General features: G+C 38.7%; 1 protein-coding gene across 1 annotated transcript in view; it reads left to right on the forward strand.

Annotated features, from left to right (window-relative positions):
• LOC126183816 (intermembrane lipid transfer protein VPS13A-like) overlaps positions 1–24,671 on the forward strand; it is a 681,615-nt gene that overhangs the window by 299,833 nt on the left and 357,111 nt on the right. Inside the window, exon 29 of the mRNA XM_049926066.1 lies at positions 13,478–13,683. Within this exon, the coding sequence (XP_049782023.1) occupies positions 13,478–13,683 (206 nt within the window). The remainder of the gene's footprint in view (positions 1–13,477; positions 13,684–24,671) is intronic.

Raw genomic sequence — 24,671 nt, forward strand, 5'->3', positions numbered from 1 at the left:
TCAAACTAGTCATCGTCCATGTTTCACTTCCATACATGGCTACACTCCATACAAATACTTTCAGAAACAACTTCCTGATGCTTAAATCTATACTCGATGTTAACAAATTTCTCTTCTTCAGAAACACTTTCCTTCCCATTGCCAGTCTACATTTTATATCCTCACTACTTCGACCATCATCAGTTATTTTGCTCCCCAAATAGCAAAACTGCTTTACTACTTTAAGTGTCTCATTTCCTAATCTAATTCCCTCAGCATCACCCGACTTAATTCGACTACATTCTATGATCCTCGTTTTGCTTTAGTTGATGTTCATCTTATAGCCTTCTTTCAAGACACTGTCCATTCTGTTCAATTGCTCTTCCAAGTCCTTTGCTGTCTCTGACAGAATTACAATGTCATCGACAAACCACAAAGTTTTTATTTCTTCTCCATGGATTTTAATACCTACTCCAAATTTTTCTTTTGTTTCCTTTACTGCTTGCTCAATATACAAATTGAATAACATTGGGGAGAAGCTACAACCCTGTCTCACTCCCTTCCCAACCACTGCTTCCCTTCCATGTGCCTCGAATCTTATAACTGCCATCCGGTTTCTGTACAAATTGTAAATAGCATTTCGCTCCCTGTATTTTACCCCTGTCACCTTCAGTATTTGAAAGAGAGTATTCCAATCAATATTGTCAAAAGCTTTCTCTAAGTCTACAAATGCTAGAAACATAGGTTTGCCTTTCCTTAATTGATCTTATAAGATAAGTCATAGGGTCAGTACTGCCTCATGTGTTCCAACATTTCTACGGAATCCAAACTTATCTTCCCCAAGGTTAGCTTCTACTAGTTTTTCCATTTGTCTGTAAAGAATTCATGTTAGTATTTTGCAGCCATGGCTTATTAAACTGATAGTTCAGTAATTTTCACATTTGTCAACATCTGCTTTCTTTGGGATTGGAATTATTATATTCTTCTTGAAGTCTGAGGGTATTTCGCCTGTCTCATACATCTTGCTCACCAGATGGTAGAGTTTTGTTGGGCCTGGCTCTCCCTAGTATGTCAGTAGTTCTAATGGAATGTTGTCTACTCCCGGGGCCTTGTTTCGACTCAGGTCTTTTGGTGTTCCGTCAAACTCTTCACGCAGTATCATATCTCCCATTTCAGCTTCATCTACATCCTCTTCCATTTCCATAATATTGTCCTCAAGTACACCACGCTTGTATAGACCCTCTATATACTCCTTCCACCTTTCTGCTTTCCCCTCTTTGCTTAGAACTGGGTTTCCATCTGAGCTCCTTTCATCATTGAAATTCAATATTTCTTCTGTTACCCAAGTATTTCTACTAGTCCTCGGCCTTTTAACTACTTGATCCTCTGCTGCCTTCACTACTTCATCCCTCAGAGCTACCCATTCTTCTTGTACTGTATTTCTTTGCCCCATTCCTGTCAATTGTTCCCTTATGCTCTCCCTGAAACTCTGTACAACCTCTGGTTTAGTCAGTTTATCCAGGTCCCATCTCCTTACATTCCAACCTTTTTGCAGTTTCTTCAGTTTTGATCTACAGTTCATAACCAAGAGATTGTGGTCAGAGTCCACATCAGCCCCTGGAAATGTATTACAATTTAAAACCTGGTTCCTAAGTCTCTGTCTTACCATTATATAATCTATCTGATACCTTCTAGTATCTCCAGGCTTCTTCCATGTATACAACCTTCTTTCATGATTCTTGAACAAAGTGTTAGCTATGATTAAGTTATGATCTTTGCAAAATTCTACCAGGTGACTTCCTCTGTCATTTCTTAACCCCAATCCAATTAGGTATATATACAATTAAATATTTGTGGTAGTTTGTTATTCACTGTCAAGTGAACAGGTGTTTCCTATTTTGACTTACTCCACCTCTGTAAATCTTGCTTCATGTAGAATCTTTGGAGAGAACATTGGTATGTGTAATCTTTTCCAAACATCTGAAATGTATGTTATTTATGACATTTTCTACAGGCCTTGGGTAGCTCATCTTCATGTATTTATAGAATGAGAAAACAGTATCCATTTATCTCAAGTTTTTCGAGAAGTAGTAATACTAGATAACATTTAGAGTGAGATCGAAAAAGTAATATTAATTATATTTAAGAAAGTTTTTTTTGTAGCTTATATTAGCAAGAAAGATAATAGACCAACCCCACTAATAAAACCAAACAATTATCCAAATGGACCTGTGAATTTAAAGTGGTTTTGATGGATATGCAACTTCGAATGGAAAAACAGAACTCACCAAAGAACCATCATAACTGGATAACATTTTTGGATGCAAGTAAACTTGCCATCAAAAGTATTTATAGGATAAAACTGGTTTTCTGCAATAACGGTCTAGTACAAATGGAGGAAAAATTCAAGAACAACACATGTGACTTCCATATGACATTCAAATTAAATCTCAGCAACTACAATCGCCCAAGATTACATGTCCAGGGCTCTGATGGTAAAGTTATGTAGAATAGCAATGATAACTGTGATATTCACGCATATTAACTTGAATTCCTCTTTAACTGTGAGGTTCAAAATTCAGATTCAGGTTCAAAAACAGAATACCCATCCATGCTCATAACATCTCCTCCACAATAGAAGAAATTACACAGACTATACAATCTCACAGTAGAGGAAATTACACAGACTATACATTCTCCAAAGGGTAGCAAGGCATCAGGGGAAGGTTTGATAATTGTTAAAATATTTAAGATTGCAGAAAGGTGCCACTTTATGAACTGAGAAATCTCCGACACCTGGGGAATTAGAAATTTCCATTCTCTGCATTGATCCATTCACTCCATAAGTAAAGTGGCAGAGTGGACATAATCAACTATCTTTTCATCTCTCTTCACTTAATAGCCTTCTTTCAAAAGGCTTCAGACTAGAAAAAAACTGCACTCACGATGTCAATAATGTTTTAGGAAAGAATGTTCATGTCCCAAGCAGATGATAATTTTTAACTGTGTTCTCTCTTACCTGAAATATATAAATAAGAAATTCATAGTGATTTTTTTTTTAGAGTTCAAAAATTCATGATTCAGTTGAGCAAACAATGCCTATTATTCAGACTTTTACTGACATGACAGACACTACACACAGCAAATTTTTTTACATATAGTTTTCTTGTTTCAGTTACTCTGTTTTTTATACAGTGGGGCATGCTGTAGGTACTTAAATCGTGCACTCCTCTTCCTATTTATTTTTTATTTTCAGTGAAGTAAATTTGTCTGTAGTCATTTAATTTTAAATTTTCTGGTGCAAAATTATTATTATCAGGATAAAAATATAAGCCTTTGTTTTATAGATTACAAAATACACTCCTGGAAATGGAAAAAAAAACACATTGACACCGGTGTGTCAGACCCAGCATACTTGCTCCGGACACTGCGAGAGGGCTGTACAAGCAATGATCACATGCACGGCACAGCGGACACACCAGGAACCGCGGTGTTGGCCGTCGAATGGCGCTAGCTGCGCAGCATTTGTGCACCGCCGCCGTCAGTGTCAGCCAGTTTGCTGTGGCATACGGAGCTCCATCGCAGTCTTTAACACTGGTAGCATGCCGTGACAGCGTGGACGTGAACCGTATGTGCAGTTGACGGACTTTGAGCGAGGGCGTATAGTGGGCATGCGGGAGGTCGGTGGACGTACCGCCGAATTGCTCAACACGTGGGGCGTGAGGTCTCCACAGTACATCAATGTTGTCGCCAGTGGTCGGCGGAAGGTGCACGTGCCCGTCGACCTGGGACCGGACCGCAGCGACGCACGGATGCACGCCAAGACCGTAGGATCCTACGCAGTGCCGTAGGGGACCACACCGCCACTTCCCAGCAAATTAGGGAAACTGTTGCTCCTGGGGTATCGGCGAGGACCATTCGCAACCGTCTCCATGAAGCTGGGCTACGGTCCCGCACACCGTTAGGCTGTCTTCCGCTCACGCCCCAACATCGTGCAGCCCGCCTCCAGTGGTGTCGTGTCAGGCGTGAATGGAGGGACAAATGGAGACGTGTCGTCTTCAGCGATGAGAGTCGCTTCTGCCTTGGTGCCAATGATGGTCGTATGCGTGTTTGGCGCCGTGCAGGTGAGCGCCACAATCAGGACTGCATACGACCGAGGCACACAGGGCCAACACCCGGCATCATGGTGTGGGGAGCGATCTCCTACACTGGCCGTACACCACTGGTGATCATCGAGGGGACACTGAATAGTGCACGGTACATCCAAACCGTCATCGAACTCATCGTTCTACCATTCCTAGACTGGCAAGGGAACTTGCTGTTCCAACAGGACAATGCACGTCCGCATGTATCCCGTGCCACCCAACGTGCTCTAGAAGGTGTAAGTCAACTACCCTGGCCAGCAAGATCTCCGGATCTGTCCCCCATTGAGCATGTTTGGGACTGGATGAAGCATCGTCTCACGCGGTCTGCACGTCCAGCACGAATGCTGGTCCAACTGAGGTGCCAGGTGGAAATGGCATGGCAAGCCGTTCCACAGGACTACATCAAGCATCTCTACGATCGTCTCCATGGGAGAATAGCAGCCTGCATTGCTGCGAAAGGTGGATATACACTGTACTAGTGCCGACATTGTGCATGCTCTGTTGCCTGTGTCTATGTGCCTGTGGTTCTGTCAGTGTGATCATGTGATGTATCTGACCCCAGGAATGTGTCAATAAAGTTTCCCCTTCCTGGGACAATGAATTCACGGTGTTCTTATTTCAATTTCCAGGAGTGTAGGTCACTACATCTTAAACTTATAGACATTCTCATAAGAATAGATATATATCAAGAAGACATAAGCTGCGTAGAGAACTTGTGTTAAAATCAAGACAGTGTAAGTTAGATTTGATAATGGGATCACTGACAAGGATGCATTCTGTCACCTCTGTTACTCAATTTGTAGTCAGAAGAATTCTTTCAGGAACCACTTGATAATATAGAAAAAGGTAAATAGGTTAATGGAGCCTTTATCAACAATATTCGCTATGCTGTAGCTGCAGTACTCATTGCTGATAATGAAGATAATCTTCAGCAACTTATCAATCTAGTTGGAGATTTCAGCTGTAATGCAATTCATGACTGTCACGTTACAACCGGAGTCCTTTACAAAACCAAATCAACTATTTGATGGTTCCTTCATACCGAGTTTAGACAACATTAATTACTTTGACACATGGCTGTGTGAAGATTAAGAGATCAGAAATGGAGACAAAATATCACATCAGCAGTAATGGTTCCATAAACTTCAAGAAAATTTTCACTAGTTCAGATCTAGACCTAATCCTTAGAGTTTGATTTGTAGGATGCTATATCTGGTCTGTACTTCTATATGGTTTTGAGGGACAGACACTAAATACAACAGCAAAAGAGATCCAAGCCTTTGAAATTTGGATTTACAGCATAATATTTAATATACCATAGACAGCAGACATAACTGCCACTGAACTGATGTGATTGATACAGAAACACTGAGAATATTAACATCATTAAAAAGAAAAAAATGCACACCTGGAACATAGCTTATGGAGCACTAAATACACAGCAAAGAAATGAGGTTTTGACAGGTAAGAATGTTACCAAACTATCAGTTTAGTAAATGATGGTTGCAAAATACAGACATGAATTATTTATGGAAGAATGGAGAAACTGGTAGAAGATAACCTCAGGAAAGATCAGTTTGAATTCCAGAGAAATATAGGATATGTGAGGCAATACTGACTCTAAGACTTACCTCTTTAATACAATCTTTGAAATTCTAAAGGTAGCAGGAGCTAAATACAGGGAGTGAAAAGTTGTATATGACTTGTCCAGAAACCAGACATTAATTATGGGGCATGGACGGAGAGCAGTGGTTGAGAAAGGACTGAGACAGGGTTGTAGCTTACCTCAATGTTATTCTGTCCATACACAGAGTAGGCGGCAAAGGACATAAAAGAAAAATTTTGAGAAGCAATTAAAATTTGGGGTATTGGGCAGCAGGCAAATAATATAGCTGGGCTTTACTTTTTGTTACGTCGTTAATGTGAAAAGTCACTTACATTGTCTGTGCATGCCTTACACCTACCTTCACCATTTACAAGAGCTTGAAAACTATTTTTGTGGTCAGCCAGAAAGCAAGGGAGAACATACTGACCAAAATTTTGACTCTGCATGTCCACATTACTAATTATGCTTGCTGAAAGAAAATGTAACTACCTGCTATTTACTCAGTGGTATCAGGAACATTGTCTGTAAGTGAAAGTTTGGAGTTTCATTTAATTGATATATTCAGTAAAAATTCACATGCACAAAATATAATGATATTCCTAATAATAATAATAATAATAATAATAATAATAATGTCCCCGTCTGAAACAGCACTATTAACAGTTCAGAGGTGACCTCCATGGAAATAATATATTTAGCAAAACATATTCATTTGGTCATTCTGGGACTTCAGAATGTTAACACTAATATACTGAAGCGTACACTGACAAAGTTTGGAAAATCTTTTGTATGTTAAGTACAGGCATGTTATGATGAAGTGGCACTAGTAGTAGTGAACAGGTGTAAGTCCTGGTACACTCAATTGCTTCTGTCTCTCTCACAATGATACAGCACTTGTTTCATCTCATGGGAGAAAAAATAAAAACTTGAAGTTTGCCAATGACCTTGTAATTATGTCAGACACAGCAAAGGACTTGGAAGAGCAGTTGAACAGAATTGATAAAGTCATAAATGGAGCCTATAAGATCAGTATTAACATAAGTGAAACAGGGTAATGGAATGCAGTTAAATTAAATAAATCAGTGCTGAGGGACTTTTATTATGGAATGAGACACTAAAAGTACTAGATGAGTTTTGCAATTTGGTAGCTGAACAGCTGATGCTGGTCAAAGTAGATAGGATATAAAATATAGGATATAAAATATTGACAAGCAATGCCAAGAAAAGCTTTTATGAAGATGAGAAATTTGTTAACATTGAATACACGCTGAGGAGTCAAAGAAACTGGTGCACCTGCCTAATATCATGTAGGGCCTCCACACAGAAGTGCCACAACACAACATGGCATGGACTCAACTAATGTCTGAAATAGTGCTGGAGGGAATTGACTCCATGAATCTTGCAGGGTTGTCCCCCTAAATCCATGAGAGTACAAGTGGGTGGAGATCTCTTCTGCATGGCATGTTACAACGCATCCTAGATATGCTCAATAATGTTCATGTCTGGGGAGTTTGGTGGCCAGCGGAAGTGCTTAAATTCAGAAGAGTGTTCGGGAAGCCACTCTGTAACAATTCTTGATGTGTGGGGTGTCACACTGTCCTGTTGGAACTGCCCAAGTCCATCGGAATGCAAAATGGGGATAAATGGATGCAGGGGATCAGGTAGGATGCTTACGTGTGTGTCACCTGTCAGAGTCGCATCTAGACATATGAGGGGTCATTCCATATCACTCCAACTGCACATGCCCCACACCATTACAGAGCCTCCACCACCTTGAATGGTCCCCTGCTGACATGCAGGGTCTGTAGATTTATGAGGTTGTCTCCATACCCATACACGTCCATCCGCTCGATACAATTTGAAACAAGACTTGTCTGTCCAGTCAACATGTTTCCAGTCATCAACAGTTTAATGTTGGTGTTGACGGGCCCAGGTGAGGCATAATCCTGTGTGTCGTGTAGTCATCCAGGATACATGAGTGGGCCTTCAGCTCAAAAAGACCATATTGATGATGTTGAATGGTTCACACGCTGACACTTGTTGATGACCCAGCATTGAAATCTGCAGAAATTTGTGGAAGGGTTGCACTTCCGGCACGTTGAATGATTCTCTTCAGTCGTCGTTGGTCCCATTTTTGCAGGATCTTTTTCTGGCCGCAGAAATGTCAGAGATCTGATGTTTTACTGGATTCCTGATGTTCATGGTATACTCATGAAATGGTCATACGGGAAGATCCCCACTTCATTTGCTACCTCTTAGAAGCTGTGTCGCATTGCATGTGAACTGACTGTAACACCACATTTAAATTTACTTAAATCTTGATAACCTTGCATTATAGCAGCAGTAACCAATCTAAAAACTGCACCAGACACTTGTTGTCTTTTATAGGCATTGCTGACCACAATGCCATATTCTGCCTGTTTACATATCTCTGTATTTGAATATGCACAACTATACCAGTTCTTTGCCACTTCTGTGTAGTCTTGACTGTCAGAAAGTCTTTTCTGAAGGTATATGTCTGGAGGCTCACCTTGTATGGAAGTGCAACGTGGATGAATAACAGTTGAGACTGAAAGTGAATAGAGTGTTTGGCTTGAAGACCACAAGAATAACAAAAGCAACAATAATAAAACAACAACAGATACACTGAGCTGCAAAACTTAAGGATGAGATAGAGAAAGTAACATAACATATTAAATACTTAATGTAATTGATTGGAAGTGCAGAAGCATGTTGCTAGATGTATTGCAGTTATTGTGAACAGAGTAGAATGTTGGGTATCACATGACGTCAGGTCAGCAAGACTATAATGCCAAATGGGGCTGACTCAGCAACAGAAACCAGTTGAAGAAATGGAAAAAGACACTGTGTGTCAATCAGTGAGCAATTACAGTGCAGTGGGGTGGTATTCTTAATTACAAAATGGCCCTGGACAAATCTGATTGGTTTCACATATGGATGAATCATCAGGAAACTAGAAAAAGGACAAAGAGTGATGAGTGTAGCCCAGGAGTCCGATATTGCTCACTGCATTGTTTCAGATTCATGAGAAACATTCAAAACCACAAAACCACAGACACTGCTGCCCAAAGGCAAGGAGGTGGTTTACCATGGCTATCTACAGTAGCATATGACCACCACATTGTACAACAGGCAAGAAGGGACCCATGTCAAACTGCATGCAACTGCAACCATATTTAACAGGACTGCCCACAGTGGTACTGCAACTGCATGGGGGTGGTCTCTTTACACAATGAAGAGAGTGTTGTGTTCCACTGACACCCACACATCAGTGCTAGTGATGGTAGGAAGAGCAGAGACTGGACCACGAAGGATTAGGGTCATGTGCCTTTCTCTAATAATAATGGAATCAGTCTGAGTAGTGATTCTGGACGCACTCTCATATGGTGAGGGTTCAGACTTTACAAATTGGGGTAGGCATAATGTTGCATGGGCATACTGGCCCCCAAATCTTTGAACACAGTGGACTCACAAATCAGTGTTATTGCAAAACTGTAACTCTTTCCCATGTGGCTCTTTCCGGGGTACATTCAGCCATGAATTCATTCATGTAGAGGACAATGTGCAAATGCAAAACTGCACAAGTGGGGAAGCTCTTGGTACAAGAGGATATATTGTGAATGGGCTGGTCTGTACATTCTCTCCATCTTAAATCCCATTAAACAAATGTGGGATTTATTGGGAAGACATATTGTAACATGTCCAAGCGCGCAAATCACCATCCAGTTGTCAGCCACAGTGGTAGAGAAATGGAACATCCTACCACTCTTTACCAACCTAGTGGTCAGCATCAGAGCATGTTGCAGAGCATGCATTGCTGTCTGTGAAGATCACACACCATATTAAGGAACATCTTTTGTAATATTCAGGCTACTATAAAAAATAGTGGGGACTTCACTGTACTTATTTTCTCTGACTAAAAGTGTCATTTCTGTTTATCCTATAGAATTTTTTTTTCAGTTACTTACTGCACTATACTGTAGCAGTTCTTTCTATATATCATCAAAATTTCGTCAAGCTATGTGACTTGACAGTGACACATGATGAAACAGTTATTTCCATCTTTAAGTTTTGCACACCAGTGTATATATTTCTACAGTTGATAATAGAAAGGAAGATCAAGGGTAAAAGAAGAAAAAGACAAACAAGAATATATTGGCTACCTAACATAAAGCAGTGGACAAGATTATCAACTCCATGTCAATTACTGCATACTGTGTTTCATAGACTAAAGTTGCATCATGTTGTCACTAACATCCATTAGTGAATAACCAGAAGAAGTAGAGGAAGACAAAGAAGAAGCAGTAGAAGAAAAAGAAGAAGAAAAACCTGACACTGCATGCTGAAAAACTTATGACAAGAGCTAAACAGTCCTCAAGTATTCACATGATAGTATGTTTTGTGAGAGAGTATGCCTTAGAATCTATTTCCTTCCCAATAAATTCATAGTCCAACGGCCAAAGAAGATAAATCATATGGAACTCATGATGAATTTTGATTAGTGTGGTATCATTATGATTATTCATCTGAAAACCTGATCTATTTGTGCATGCAGAAATGAAAAGTCCTTTCTGGAACAAAGGAAGGTAACCACTCACTTTGTTGTTGAGGGTTTTGCAGTTGACAGGCACATCAACAAAGATTGTAGATGGTGCTGATCTTTTAGTCAATGACCCTGTGGACTATGTTGCTAGCTAGCACAAAGCATACACACACACACACACACACACACACACACACACACACACAAACACACACACACACACAGACACAGACACAACTCCATTGTTCTGGTCAGCTATGTTACACTCCTGGAAATGGAAAAAAGAACACATTGACACCGGTGTGTCAGACCCACCATACTTGCTCCGGACACTGCGAGAGGGCTGTACAAGCAATGATCACACGCACGGCACAGCGGACACACCAGGAACCGTGGTGTTGGCCGTCGAATGGCGCTAGCTGCGCAGCATTTGTGCACCGCCGCTGTATTACACATACAGGATGAATATGAAAAAAACTGGCAAACAACAGGGAAGGATTCCTGTCCTGACTGGAAATGAGGAAAAATGTCCTATGTTGGTAGATGGCACTGATGAATGAAAGTTCCTCTTACCATGTGTTCCTTTTGTGCTTAAGACTGTGTGACTGATGTAGCATACTGCAAGCAGGGGAACAGTTTATCGGTAAAGAGGACTGATGATATAAATTCCACAATTGTGATAGTCTGGTGCAAAAACCACCAACAAAATTCTTCCTATAGTAAGAAAGCCACTGCTGATAATCCTTGCACTCATTGCAGGTGACAGGGATAGTAACAGTTGTCATGCAGGATGCACACAATCATACTTTAGCTTACACCATGTTGGCTGGGAACTTTCTTGGAGCTCGTATTAGAGTTCATCTCAATATCCTGTAGAACCTGAGCCTTCAAATGTGGTGTATGCACAGTCTGCTGCCTTCCTGTATGTTTGTCTGTCTGAAAGGACCCATGATCACACAAACACCCAAAAAGTCCTTGAAATGTTGTGTGATGTGGTTGGTGTCTGTGAGGGTACTTGTTTTGGCATAGCTGTGCTGCCTCTTGACTGATTCCATCTGCTTGGCCACATACAGACTCCATCTTGGCTTGTTCCTGACATGAATACTGGACCATTTTGCTGCTCACAGTATGCTGCATCAGTCAAACAGCCTGCAACACACAAGGGACACTCTGCAAATTTTCAGAGGAACTTTCATTTGTGAGCACCATCTACCTTGGCAACAATACATTTATGGGCACATGTCCATAGGACCTTTTTTCTTCCATTTCCAGGTAGGAATCAGTCGCTGCAGTTTGTTGTTGTTTTTTTTTTTTTTTTTTAAATGTTCACCCTACATAATACAGACACTCGTATTTGTTGCCAAAACAGGTAATTGTGCCATGACACTACTATCATTGAAACTGCAACTCCAGGAAGGATACCAAATAGTAAAGTTTCAGTTATTTTGCATATAGTGTATAGTAGACAGAATACATGAATAAATTTGTTAGTGATTTGGGGGTATATAGTGTGTGAGATTTAATACACAGAACTGCTACCTTGGGTAGTGATAAGGACTCTAACCTGGCTGGGCATGCAGGTTACTGTGGCTGATGACTGGTGGCACACTAGTTTCTTGGCCTCCCGTGGTTTTATAATTTCAATAAGTTTGGGATCTCAAGAATGTGCTGATCCATAATGAGGATGACATTTGCTGTCTGGAAACATTTATTTTACTTGGAGCTTCCACACATGGGAATGTCCATCATGATGTGGTATGCAGAACTCACCTGAAAATATAATGTGGGTGCCGCTCCTGTGTCCAGAGTTGTCATTAGGTGCATGACTGTCAATGCACCTCTCTTTTCTGATGTATCAAGGGAAGTTGCAACAGTGGTCGCCTGCTGACAGACTAAGCCTTCAGATGTCATATTACTCTCCATTTTGGAAATTACCTTGGTGCAAAGAAGCCCTTTTCTGACTAGAGGTATGTGAAATGGCTGAACAATCTTGCACAGCTGAATGAACAACATGTCTGTCCTATTGGACACTAGTCACATGGGCAGTGAGATCCACATGGTGTTGAGTTTGGCCTTCCTGAAACCATTTATTCCATATTTATGACAGTTGTTTAGCCTTGACCAACACAATCAGAAATATCGCACAATGATAAACTGCAGACTCTCTAGGTTATGATCCTCCTGCTGTTGAAATCTTATATGTGCTGGTAGACATTTCTCATCTTAAATGAGGTATAACAACAATCAACATGCATTTCCTATTGCTGAATTAGAAAACCACGGTGTAATCTTCTTTCATGGTCAGAAAGCAGATGGCTTTTCTCTTATGTACTTCATGGGTTGCACTGAAATGCTAATCATTTGTATATCCTAGGTGCATGAAACCTTCATGATGTTGAAGTCATAATGGCCATCACTGTGTATATCTCCTGCCTCCTGTTCCTTCTTATTTGCCTGTCTGAGTTTTAAAGCACACTTCTTCAAGGTGGCTTGAATAGTCAGTTCAGGAAAAATGAGAAACGATTTATGGTGAACCAAAGATTTTATAACTACAGGAACTAAAGTCTAGACTTTTCTTATAAAACTGTTCAAATTCTTCCTAGTGTTATTTATATATCTACACTAAGTTCATCTGATTGTCTTTGTTTATTTAATATGTAGTCTTAAAGAATAAATTTGATAGGATCTTGTTTTCTACATCTTTCAGTGTGTTTTGGAAGTTCATTGTATGATTTTATTACCAGAAAAAATACACCTGCTATAGTTTTCAGAATGGTTTTTGTGCTATAAATAATTTTTATCTGCATCTTATTTCATGAACAATTTTCTATGTGCTTGGTAAGAGGTTCAGTTACCAGTCATTGCTATGAAATTTATAATGTCCATAAGTGAACAAATATAATGTAAAAAGGACTATGAGCTTCAGGCATGCTTTTAAGCCTAGTCAAAAAACTATTCACGTGTTGGGAAAATATTTTCAAAATGTGTGTGAAATCTTATGGGAATATTATCATTAGGACTTTTCTTAATTTCATCTACTAGAATGGAAAATATCAGTTATTGTTGTTTTTTCAGGTTCAATAACTTAAAATTATCACTCATGAAAATTTATGCTACCAGTTACACAAAGAACAAAATTACATTTAAATCCACAATTTTTATATATTTTTCATCTTTTTCCAGGTCTCTCAATCTCAGTGCAGCTCAGAAAACCTGAAATGATGTTATTTTCTGATTTATCAGAGCATAGTGGCCATGCTCTACTGTTACAGGCTGAATTTCTTCTGGATTACAGCATTCATCCTGGTCGGCATTCATTAGTTTGTACATTGGCTGGTCTAAAAATTTTGTCTAAGCTCCAAGGTCACAGCAGGCAACCACCCCTCATGGTACAGAAACTATTAAACTTTTATAATATAACTATATGACTCTGAATTATATAGAAAATTCAAAAGTTTTGTTATTCTGAATTTTGATTTTGTAGTTGTAAAATTCAAACAGTTTAATGCAGAGTTATGAATATGTGCCTCTTGTTTGTCAAAATTAAACTGCAAAAATTTTATTTCAGTTGTAAATAACATTAACCTACATAGTGCACCTACAACAAGATAGATGTAAAGGGTGAGCACAAAGTCTTGCCCTGATTATAACAATTTATTGCAGAATAACCATCTGACATAATAATTTACATTTGATGCTGTTACATAGGTTAGTGTTACTATTTTTTTTAAGACCACTTACATTAGTAAACCTCAACGTGTGCTCCCTTGGTAGCTCAGAGAATATCGAGGCAATATTCCAGTTCCTACAAGGTGTTTCGTAACATGTGTTCTGTCACAGTACTCATAGCAGCTTGTATCCTAGCGTTCAGTTCATTGTCATCAGCAACTGGTGTGACGATGACTCTGTCCTTGATGTAGCCCCAGAAAAAAAGTCAAGGAGCATAATGTCTGGAGAGTGGGGTGGCCAGGGTGTTGGATCATTACTTCCAATCCACCAATCTGGAAGTGTTTCATCCAGGAAGCCATGCACTATCAAAGTCCAGGAGGGGGGGGGGGGGGGGGGTGCTGCTCCATCTTGCTGGAAAAGTATCCATGGTTGATATTCTTCCAACTGTGGGACAATGAACTGCTGCAAAACGTCTAAGCAAATGTTAGTGGTAATGGATTTTTCCGTGAAGAAAAACAGTCCAAAAACCTTGTTATGCATCAGGCCACACCAAACATTCACTTTTTTGCTGTCTCGCTGTAACTGTACAGTAGCATGTGGAGACTCTGAACCCCTTATACAGACATTACGTGTATTTAACATTCCACTGACATGAAAGGTGGATTCATTGGTAAAGCATATTTGATTTAAGTAATTGTTAGCACCATCAATCCTGTTGAGAATGTCTGTTGAAAATTCAGCATGTGTCAGCAAATCATTCGGTTGCAAGGCCTGCACAATTTGCACTTGGTAAGCATGCAACCTAAGCCTTTCACGAAGAATATTCACCACACTTAGTTGTGGTATTTGAAGTTCAAGTTATTTATTTTTATTTTATTTACCATTTAGAACTTTATATCTAAGCCATTGATCCAACCACCACTTTGGAAGTAACCAGGTTTGAATCCACTAGATTTCCAGGGAAGGCACAGAGGGGGCAGTCCACTGCTATATGCTTCATTGTTTGTGGAACATCAGCATAGTCACAGTATAGGGAATCCACCCAACCCCATTTATGAAAAATCAAAGCACTTCTTCCCACACAACATCTGAAATGGTTAAGCCTGCTCCAAGTGTATCTTGGCATGCTAAAACCATTGAGCCTTACTGTTGGATCTTCAACTTTCAAGATTCCCTGTGGAGTAGAAGATATCCATTCTTTCCGCCAGCTGTCTTTGTTGTCAAAATGGTTGTTTAACATTTCCATGGCCGTTTTACATGCTGGTTTATGGGACTTCAACCTGGATGATTCTAGCTGTCTCACATCTTCATGAATTGCGAGTGACGAGTTATTCAGAATTCTTGACCACAGATGACCAAGGTGTTTTTGTCTTCTGATGTGAGGAAGTGGTATGTTACACAACACCAGCAGCCGTTGGACTGGAGTAGCAAGTAATGTTCCAGATATGATATGCATAGTGTGACGAAGTTGAATGTCCACAAGGTGAGTATGGCAGCTATTAAGCCATACTGCGGAGCAGTACTCTGCTGAGGAATAGACGAGTGCTAGAGCAGATGTTCTCAATGTGTTGGCATCAGCTCCCCATGATGTACCAGATAGACACTGAAGAAGGTTATTACGGCTCTTCAGTTTTGCAGCAGATTTATGTAATTGGGCTTTATATGTTAGGGTCCTTTCCAAAGTCATACCCAGATATGTAGGTGTGCCATTGAACCGTAATGCTTCCCCTCAAAAATTGACTCTTCGTTGGTAATTCAAGAGCCTATTGTCCAGTGAAAAGTAGATACCTCACTTTTGTGAGGGTTTGGTTTCAAACGCCATTTCTGAAAGTATTCATCCAGGAGCACAAGGTCTTGGTTGAGGACATTCTCTGCTTCTGCAAAATTAGTGTGTTGAACAGTGAGGTTGATATCATCCATATATATATGAATTTGCAGTAGAGTGTGTTAGGCAGATCATGAGTATATAAATTGGAAAGTGCTGGAGAGAGGACCGAGCCTTGTGGTAGGCCACTGCTCAATTTGCAGAATCGGCTTCGGCTGTTTTCTGAGTAAACTTGGATGAGTCTGTTACTTATCATATTTTCAATTGAAGTTGATATCTTCACACAGGGGACCACCTTGATCAGTTTTAATAAAAGACCTTCCTTCCAAATGGTGTCGTACACTGCTGTGAGATCAAGGAAGACAGAGACGCTCTTCAACTTCTTCTCAAAACCAGCTTCCACAAAAGTGGTCAGTGAAAGGACTTGATCACTGCAATCATGACGAGGGTGGAATCCTGATTGTTCAACTGGGATTAACTCTTTGATTACTGGTGCTATTCTGTTCAATATCGGCTTGTACATGACAGAATATCAGCTTGTACATGACAGAAAGCAAGGCTATTGGTTGATAACTTTGAGGTAAGTATGGATGTTTTCCTGGCTTCAAGAGAGCAATGATTTTGGTCTTCTTGAATATTGTGGGTAACTTCCCTGATTCCAGTATGCTTCTAAAAAACAATGTCAACCATTGTTTTGTTGCCGAGCCACAGTTCTTTAGTAATTCTGGATAAATCTCGTCTAATCCTGCTGCTTTTGCGTTCTGAAGGAAGTGTAAACCTTGTTCAACTTCTTGTATGGAGAAAGTTCATGAATATACATCATGAGGTTGAGTTGTCTGCTTGGTTTGCCTGAGTTTGGATTTTACTAGTCTGCTGAGCTTTTTATCGTTTGGCATTCTAGAGGTATCAACAAGATGGTTAGCTACTGCATTAACATTGACAGGTGTGGTCTTCTTTGATTGTATGGAAGCAGAATCTAGTTTCCGTATCAGTGATCAGGCCTTCCTGCTGGAATGACTGAAGTTTAAATTTTCAACAGTATTTGTCCACCTGTCTCTCCTAGCATTGTCCAGAGATTGTAATAGTTCAGATGCTTTCTCTTTGCTGCTGTTTTCATCAAACTCTTCTCTTAATCTGTTGGTCTCCTCATTCCAACCTGGTATGTATTCCTTGCAGAAACCTCTTGAGATAGTTTTTTTGGTTGCTGCTTTCATCAATGCTACAAACCTTATGTAGTTCTCAGGTACTGCTTGAATCCTCTGGATGTTAGCATCAGTGTAGTTGGTATAAATTTTCCAATCTGCCTTTTGGAAATTCCATCGAGGTCTTGGTGTGGAATGCATAACTGGTAATAGGAATCCAATTTTGTATATTACTGGCCTGCGTTGGCTATGGGGGCAATCTTGAAGCACTTGTCTCCAAACTTGAGCGACTGGTGTTATTAAGCCAGGGATGACGAAACATAGATCTGATGTGTAATCTTGCTTCCAGCAGGCTGAGTGAAAAGTACCCCTGTCTTTAGGGTCATGACTTGAGTCAGATTGTTTACTTCAGCCCATTCTACCAACTTAATGCCATTATTGTCATTCTGATAGTAGCCCCAGGATGTATGATGATTGTTAAAATCCCCTATTATAATATTTTCACTAATGGGGACAATAGCTATAGGATCAGGCCTGCATGAGGAAGGAGGTTTGTCGATGTTTGTGATCACCATATACTCTATTTGTACAGATGTGGCAAAGAAAGAATGGTATTCAGAGGTTGGGATTACGTTGTACTGACATATGTCGTTTTTAATATATGTGAAAATTCCATACTGGACATGGTGATGTGTTGCCAATATTTTATACCTAGGAATTCTACCTCGAGCTAACAGCTGTTCGTCACTTTCAGTGTGTGTTTCTTGCAGTACTAGAATGTCCACTTTGTGTTCCTCTAAGATCTTAGTGAGGTAGTCACTCTTGGCTCTACTGATGCCTTCGATGTTTAATTGGCATATAGTTAGTTGTGGGCCTATTGTTCATGTTTGGAACTGTACGTCCTTAGAAGGACTATTTAGTGTTTTCATCTCATCACTGCCATGAGGCCCAAAGGGGCCGTACAGTGGTATCTTGATCATTGTTGCCTACTTAGCACCACCCGGGGGTCATGTGTAGGGTACTTTAAGGTTAAACCTACGGGCGTGAAGCAACATTCAAGCCCTGAAGTTCAAGTGATGCTTGACGAGTTGATTCAGACGGACTCCGTTGAAATGATTGCCGAACATTATCAACAGTTGCATCACTCAAACAAAGCCTGCCACTTTGAGGATGATCTTCAATGCTCCCTGTTTTGTTAAACTTTACATACCATAGCTTTATTATTTTAACGCCAGGAGGGCTGCATCCATAAGAAGCCCAAAATTTACACTGAACACTGATGGGCGATTTCATTTTTTGTGCTTTCTCCTGTTTCAACATCATTTTGCCAGCAACTAATTTGACCTAACAGACCGCGTCGGTGTTCTGGAGCACTATTGCCATCTATTGGTGACAACAACTAGTAACACTAACCTATGTATCGTCATCAAATGTAACTTATCATGTCAAACGGTTATTCTGTTATAAATTTTTATAATCAAGGCAAGACTTTGTGCTCACCCTGTATATCTGAATAAAAAGCTTTCAGCATATAGTCATATCTCTTCGCTGTACAGCAAATTAATAACTGCAGGTACAACAAATTGATAGTGGCATCTGACATCAGCTTTACTTCTCGGTTGGCAATATGTCTGTATTACCCAAAAGTAAAAATCATAATTCACCCAGCAGCTAAGATATTAGCCCTAAATGTGGAGACAATTTCATATGAATAGTAACAACCAGATTGTAGAAGACTTCAATACACATGAATAAAGAGTCACATTATAATTAAATCATGAAATAGTTCTATTATATATTCATAACTGTGTAATTATTTGTATATTTTACCCTGTTTTGGTATATGAGAAGGTGCTGTTGCTTGAAAGTTGTTTAATACATTGTAATTAGCATGTAATTGGTTGTATTTCATCAGTTCAGGTTCAGTTGATGGGATCACATAATTAATTTTATCACAGTAAGAACCTCATATAACACCCTCTCCCTCTGATTACCCATCCATCCACCTGCCATCCAAATCATATAGTGTTTTACAATAGTAGCTGAAAATAAACTTTTAAGCACTGCTTGGGTATTCTGTAGGCACTACAACAAGATGAAAAAGCTCTAATTCTACTCACCTATCAATACAAAGTAAGCTATGAAATGAAAGTGATCTCCTCAGATTCCTCCGGCCACGTTCCAGATGACAGGGTCCTCTGCATAAAGAGTAAGTCTAACAGCTTAAAAAAAAAATGAAACAGCCATAAGATATATTCTAACACACCAAATGATGCACATACTACATGCCATAAAGAAAACAAATCCATTGGAAAAGTAGCATGGCAACATTGCATAGACTTAATGTTCATTCATCAAAACACACAAACAATAAAAAATAAAGTACAACAATTTGAAGTTCAGCTCCAGTCTTTGAACTGCACAGTAGTTTATGTCACTAAGCACTGTTGTAGAAAAATAGTAATCAAACATGCAGTATTAAAGCTATATGAAAGGACAGACTTACTGCAGGACTACTTCAAAGAGTGGAGGATCATGCATTTATACAAGAAAAGGAGCAAAGTTCAAATCAAGACATGACCTTAGTACAGTAAGTGAGGACAAACACTTTGAAATATCAGCTACTGCTTGATATCACCAAGAAATTAATCATTTTATGCATCTGTCAATCTCCAAGTGGTAATGTGGTGTCTTTTTCAATAAATTAACAGAAGTTCTAGATAAAGTATCAGCTACAAAAGTCAACACAATTAGTGCTGGTGACATAAACACAGATGTCATAACTGAAACTAATATGACCCTCATAAATATCCTTCAGAGTTTTGGTGTGTTCCTGTTGGTTAATAGTGCACAAGGGTCACTACAATAACTGAATCAGTAACTGAACATGTGGTCACTACTAGTGACAGGGAAATGTGTGATGTAGCTGTAAAAGATCTTGAAATATCATGCAATTTCTGCCGAATAATAACAGTAAAACTGGACATGAAAAAGTTGTCTAAACTGTAGTCCTGTAAAAGACATATACCAGAAATACAAATACAATATTTTTCAGAAAAACTAGCAAACAAAAGCTGAGATAAAGTTTATAGAGAAAACAATGTAAATGTGAAATTCTCAACCATATTTAAATACAGTTTTGAAAAAAACTTTTCCAAACATACCCATAACAGTATCAGTGTCTCCCAAAAGCAAATGGATGACAGCGGATATTAAGATGACTTCCCAAGCACTTCAGCACTCAGTTTCTTGAAAGAGACTCATAATGGTCCAGAGTTGTTAAATTTCTGTCATAGTTACAAGAAGATTAATGGAAAACTGCATATGTGGTACAACTTAAAGATCTTGCTCACACAGTGTGAAGAATTTCAAAATTTCAGTATCAGACTGAAGCTGTGGAATGAAGTGCACAAAAAATTAACAATAGCAAATATGAAGGCCAGTAGATTATGCTAGCATTAATGATGGAAAGCAAGTCAAAGAGTAACTTTACAAACAATGATACATTGCAATTAATTACATGTCAGAAACTCATGAACAATTTGACAAAGATACATTTCTGCTACTTCTATGGAGGAGAAAGTCATGTACTGACAGCGTGGAAAGTGCATTGTTAGGTAACATTGTGAGTAATGGTACAGAGGTAGTCATTAGTCAATAATCAGAACAGAAGACATATTTGCAACCAATAACTGGTGTGGTAGAGAATAAACATAAAACCAATATAAATAAGAAATAAAATACAAGCTGTGAAGGAATAAGTTTACAACTATCACTAAATATAATGTTAAGTTAGTATCACCCATTGTAGTCATATTACAATAGACAGACATATAATAAATGAAATATAACACAATGATTTAGGTGAGCCCAGATTAGTGGCAACAACTTGAAATAAAAGAGAATTATTATACAATAAAAGACATTTATAATTTTTTAAACTTAATGCTATAGCATTACTTTAAAACTGTTCAGCTGTTATCAGTTAACAACCATCACAAAATGAAATGTTATTTGAGTATGATGAACTGTAATCATTACATTAGTCAAAAAAATAATGGATGATTTACAATATAACTATTTAGGTAAGCTTAGATGAGTGACAACAATTTGAAATAAAACAGAAGCCAATAGTAAAATTCTTCTTTATTTTATATTAAAAATGTACATGTATAATATGAGAATGCATAATAGCTCAGCATGAAGTAGATATGTGAGGACACCAATAAATATTTTAGCATATTGTGGTTGAAGATGTAAGGTTAGGATCACTGGTTGCTAAAACTGATGCCTAGGCAGTCAAAAGGCTGAAATAGTGGTCATACTATCTTGGAATTAATGGATTCTATTTGGACATATAGCTGTATGGGATGCAGTGTGAACATGTGTAGCAGTATAGAAATGTGGAGCTATATATAACAAAATGAGCTCGTTGAACCTGTATATGTACATTACATAGTGGTTAAGCTTATGAAAGTTAAATGTTTGTGTTTTGCTTCTAATTGAAAGAGCTTAATACTTAATAAAGAACTGTGTGATCAAGACCTTTCTGTATTTAAAAGTTGTGCTAAATTTGAATGGTTGCCTACCTCTGCCATGGATGTATTTCTCTGTCAAGTAATGTGAAGTGCTGATTGCTGTATAAAAGTAATTCAATGACAAAGTAATATACAATGCAGACAATAAAATCAAACTGTCTGGGATGTCATAAAAAAAGGAAACCTTGTGATACAAACAAACTCATAACAACGTGCTGGAAGGGGAGGGGGATCCATGAATAGAGGTCAGCAGGCAGAATCCATATTCCTAGAACTCCCAAAACCATTTAACACGGTACCCTCTTGGCAGACTTTTAAGGAAGATATGAGCACATGGAATAGTTTCATATATATGTGCGGGGCTGGAGGATGTCTTAAGTATTAGAACCTAGTACATTGCCCTTGATACCAAGTGTTCGTCAGAGACATGGGTACCATCTGGAGTGCCCCAAGGAAGTGTGAGAGGACTACACTTATTCTCTATATACATAAATGATCTTATGGTCAGGACAAGGAGCTATCTACAGGTATTATTTTGCTGATGATACTGTGGTGTTCAGGAAAGTGTCATTGTTGAGTGAATATAGGAGCATAAGGGATGTCTTGCCCAACATTTCTAGTTTGTTTAATGAATGGCATATCAGGAGAAGTGTTGGTCACAATACGCTATGCTGAGGAACTCTCTTGTTAATGTATTTTGGTTCTGATGAGGGTTTAAGTATAGAAAAATGTAAGTTAATGGAGATAGTAGGGAAAACAATCCCACAATATTTTAACATAGCATTAGTAGTGTGTTGCTTTGTACAGTCACATTGATTAAATATCTAGATGCCATGTTTCTAAGCAATATAAAATGGAACGAGCACATAAGGATGGCAGCAGGGAATGTAAGTGGTCAACTTCAGTTTATTGGGAGAATTTTAGGAATGTGTGGTTCATCTGGAAAGGAACCCTTCCTTGAGTACCACTTAAATGTTTGAGAAGATCAGGAGGTTAGATTAAAGGAAAACATCAAAGCAATTCAGAGGCAGACTGCTAAATTTCTTACTGGTAGGTTCGATTAACAAGCGAGTATTATGGAGATATGACTTCTGAAATTTTCCCGGCGTATTTCTTCTTCTAATAATTTCCGGGTATGCAGCCGGATCCCGTCGACATTCTGCCACGATATTTCGGCCCAGAGACGTCCGGCCATCATCAGATTCGGCATAAATACCGCGACTGCACCTGGGCTCTTCAGTAGTTGTGTACTCACCTGATGATGGCCGGACGTCTCTGGGCCGAAATATCGTGGCAGAATGTCGACGGGATCCGGCTGCATACCCGGAAATTATTAGAAGAAAAAATTATGGAGATACTCTGTGATCTCAAATTGGAATCACTGAAGGGAAAACTACATTCTATTCACAGAACACTATAGAGAATATTTGGTGAACTGGCAGTTGAAGTTAACTCAAGAATAATTATACAGCCACCATCAAACATTTTGAAGAAGGACTATGAAAATATGGTAAGAAAAATTAGGTCTTGTATGTAGGCATATAGACAGTCATTTTTCCCTCACTCTGTTTACAAGTGGAACAGGAAAGGAAATGACGTAGTGGTACAAGGCACACTCTCCACACACACCACCTTAAAAATTATGTGACTGAGCATTTTTCAGATACTGGAGAGGAGGTCAACAAAAACTCCTGATAATAATTGTAACAACTGTAAATAATTATGCACTAAGTACAATGATGTTACTCCCAACCATAGGTCATGAAGTCAGTAATCTGTACAAGAACAAAAAATTGGACAGTCAGTAGGCTTAGAGGAAGTACCATTGTGTATATTGAAACAATGCATAGAGTTTATACAAGCTCCCTTAACAAATGTAATAAATGATTCCTTCACATCAGGGAAATGTCCTGAGTATTTAAAACAGACAAGAAGAGTTGTACGTCTGCGAGGGAAAGGTAACACAGAAGATGTAGAAAATTCCCTGTCTCTTTCCCTGCTGTCACCATTCTCAAAAATAATAGAATCAGTTATGATAAACAGACTAATGAAGTACTTGAATAAATAAAACATTTTAAGTGAATCATAGCTTGGTTTCTGAAATGGTAGAAGTGTGTAGTCGGCCATAGTGGAATTCACAAAAATGTTACTCAATATTCGTGACAGAGGTGAGTGTGTTACAAGCATTTTTTTTTCTTTCTAAAGCTTTTGTTATTGTTGACCTTATGATTCTCCTGAAAAAGCAAGAAGCATTAGGACAGATGACCGGTTCTCGTCATATCTAGCAGACAGGGTACAAAGAGCTGAGATATGTCATACCTCAGACAAGTCAAAACTTTTAATAAAACCCTCATCAGAAGCAAAATGCATTAACAAGAGAGTTCCTCAGCCTAGTGTATTGTGACCAACACTTCTCCTGATATGCATCAAAGAAATCCCTAGTAGATTTAGTGATTAGAAAAAATTCTATTTGCTGACAACAGTAATATTATAGTGACTGAGAAAACAAGAGAACTCTTTGCTGAGGAAGCAAATGAAATCCTCAAGGAAGTTTACCATTGGTCAATAAGCAATAAAGTGACATTGAACATAAATAAAAGTAATGTAATGAATTTCACTTCAAAGAGGGAGAATGACATTGTTAAATTAAATGTACATGATACCTCTGTAGATTATGCAACAAATGCACAAATTCTAGGAGTGAATATTGATTCTTAGTTGAACTGGTGTAGAACACAAAAAGATACTAGCAAACAGAATGTCATCATCATATTGTGCCCTTAGCATCCTATCATCAATGTGTAACAGCCAGTTTCTTTTAGTTACACGTTGGTCATAGAGACTATCAGTTCACAGCTATGACATTCTTTTCAGGGGCACAAATGCACTAAATATGAACACAATTCAAAACAGCAGCAAAGGGCCATAAGAATAATAACCAAAAATAGTAGGTGAGCTCATTGTAAAGATCTGTTCAAAACCCTGAGTATATTAGCTGCATCATTCGAATACATTTATCAATCAGTGGTACACATCAGAAATAACATTGATAATTACTGCCAGAATAGCTCCTAAACAATATTATTAATGTTTATCACTTTGAAATATTCTGGTAGAGAGATTTTTTGACAGTCTGCTATATGACAATTTTGTGTTACTTTTACCATTCTTTGTTAAAATATGTTTTACCATTAGGCAAGCTA

Source organism: Schistocerca cancellata, chromosome 4, assembly GCF_023864275.1.
Source record: "Schistocerca cancellata isolate TAMUIC-IGC-003103 chromosome 4, iqSchCanc2.1, whole genome shotgun sequence".
Lineage (NCBI taxonomy): Eukaryota > Metazoa > Arthropoda > Insecta > Orthoptera > Acrididae > Schistocerca > Schistocerca cancellata.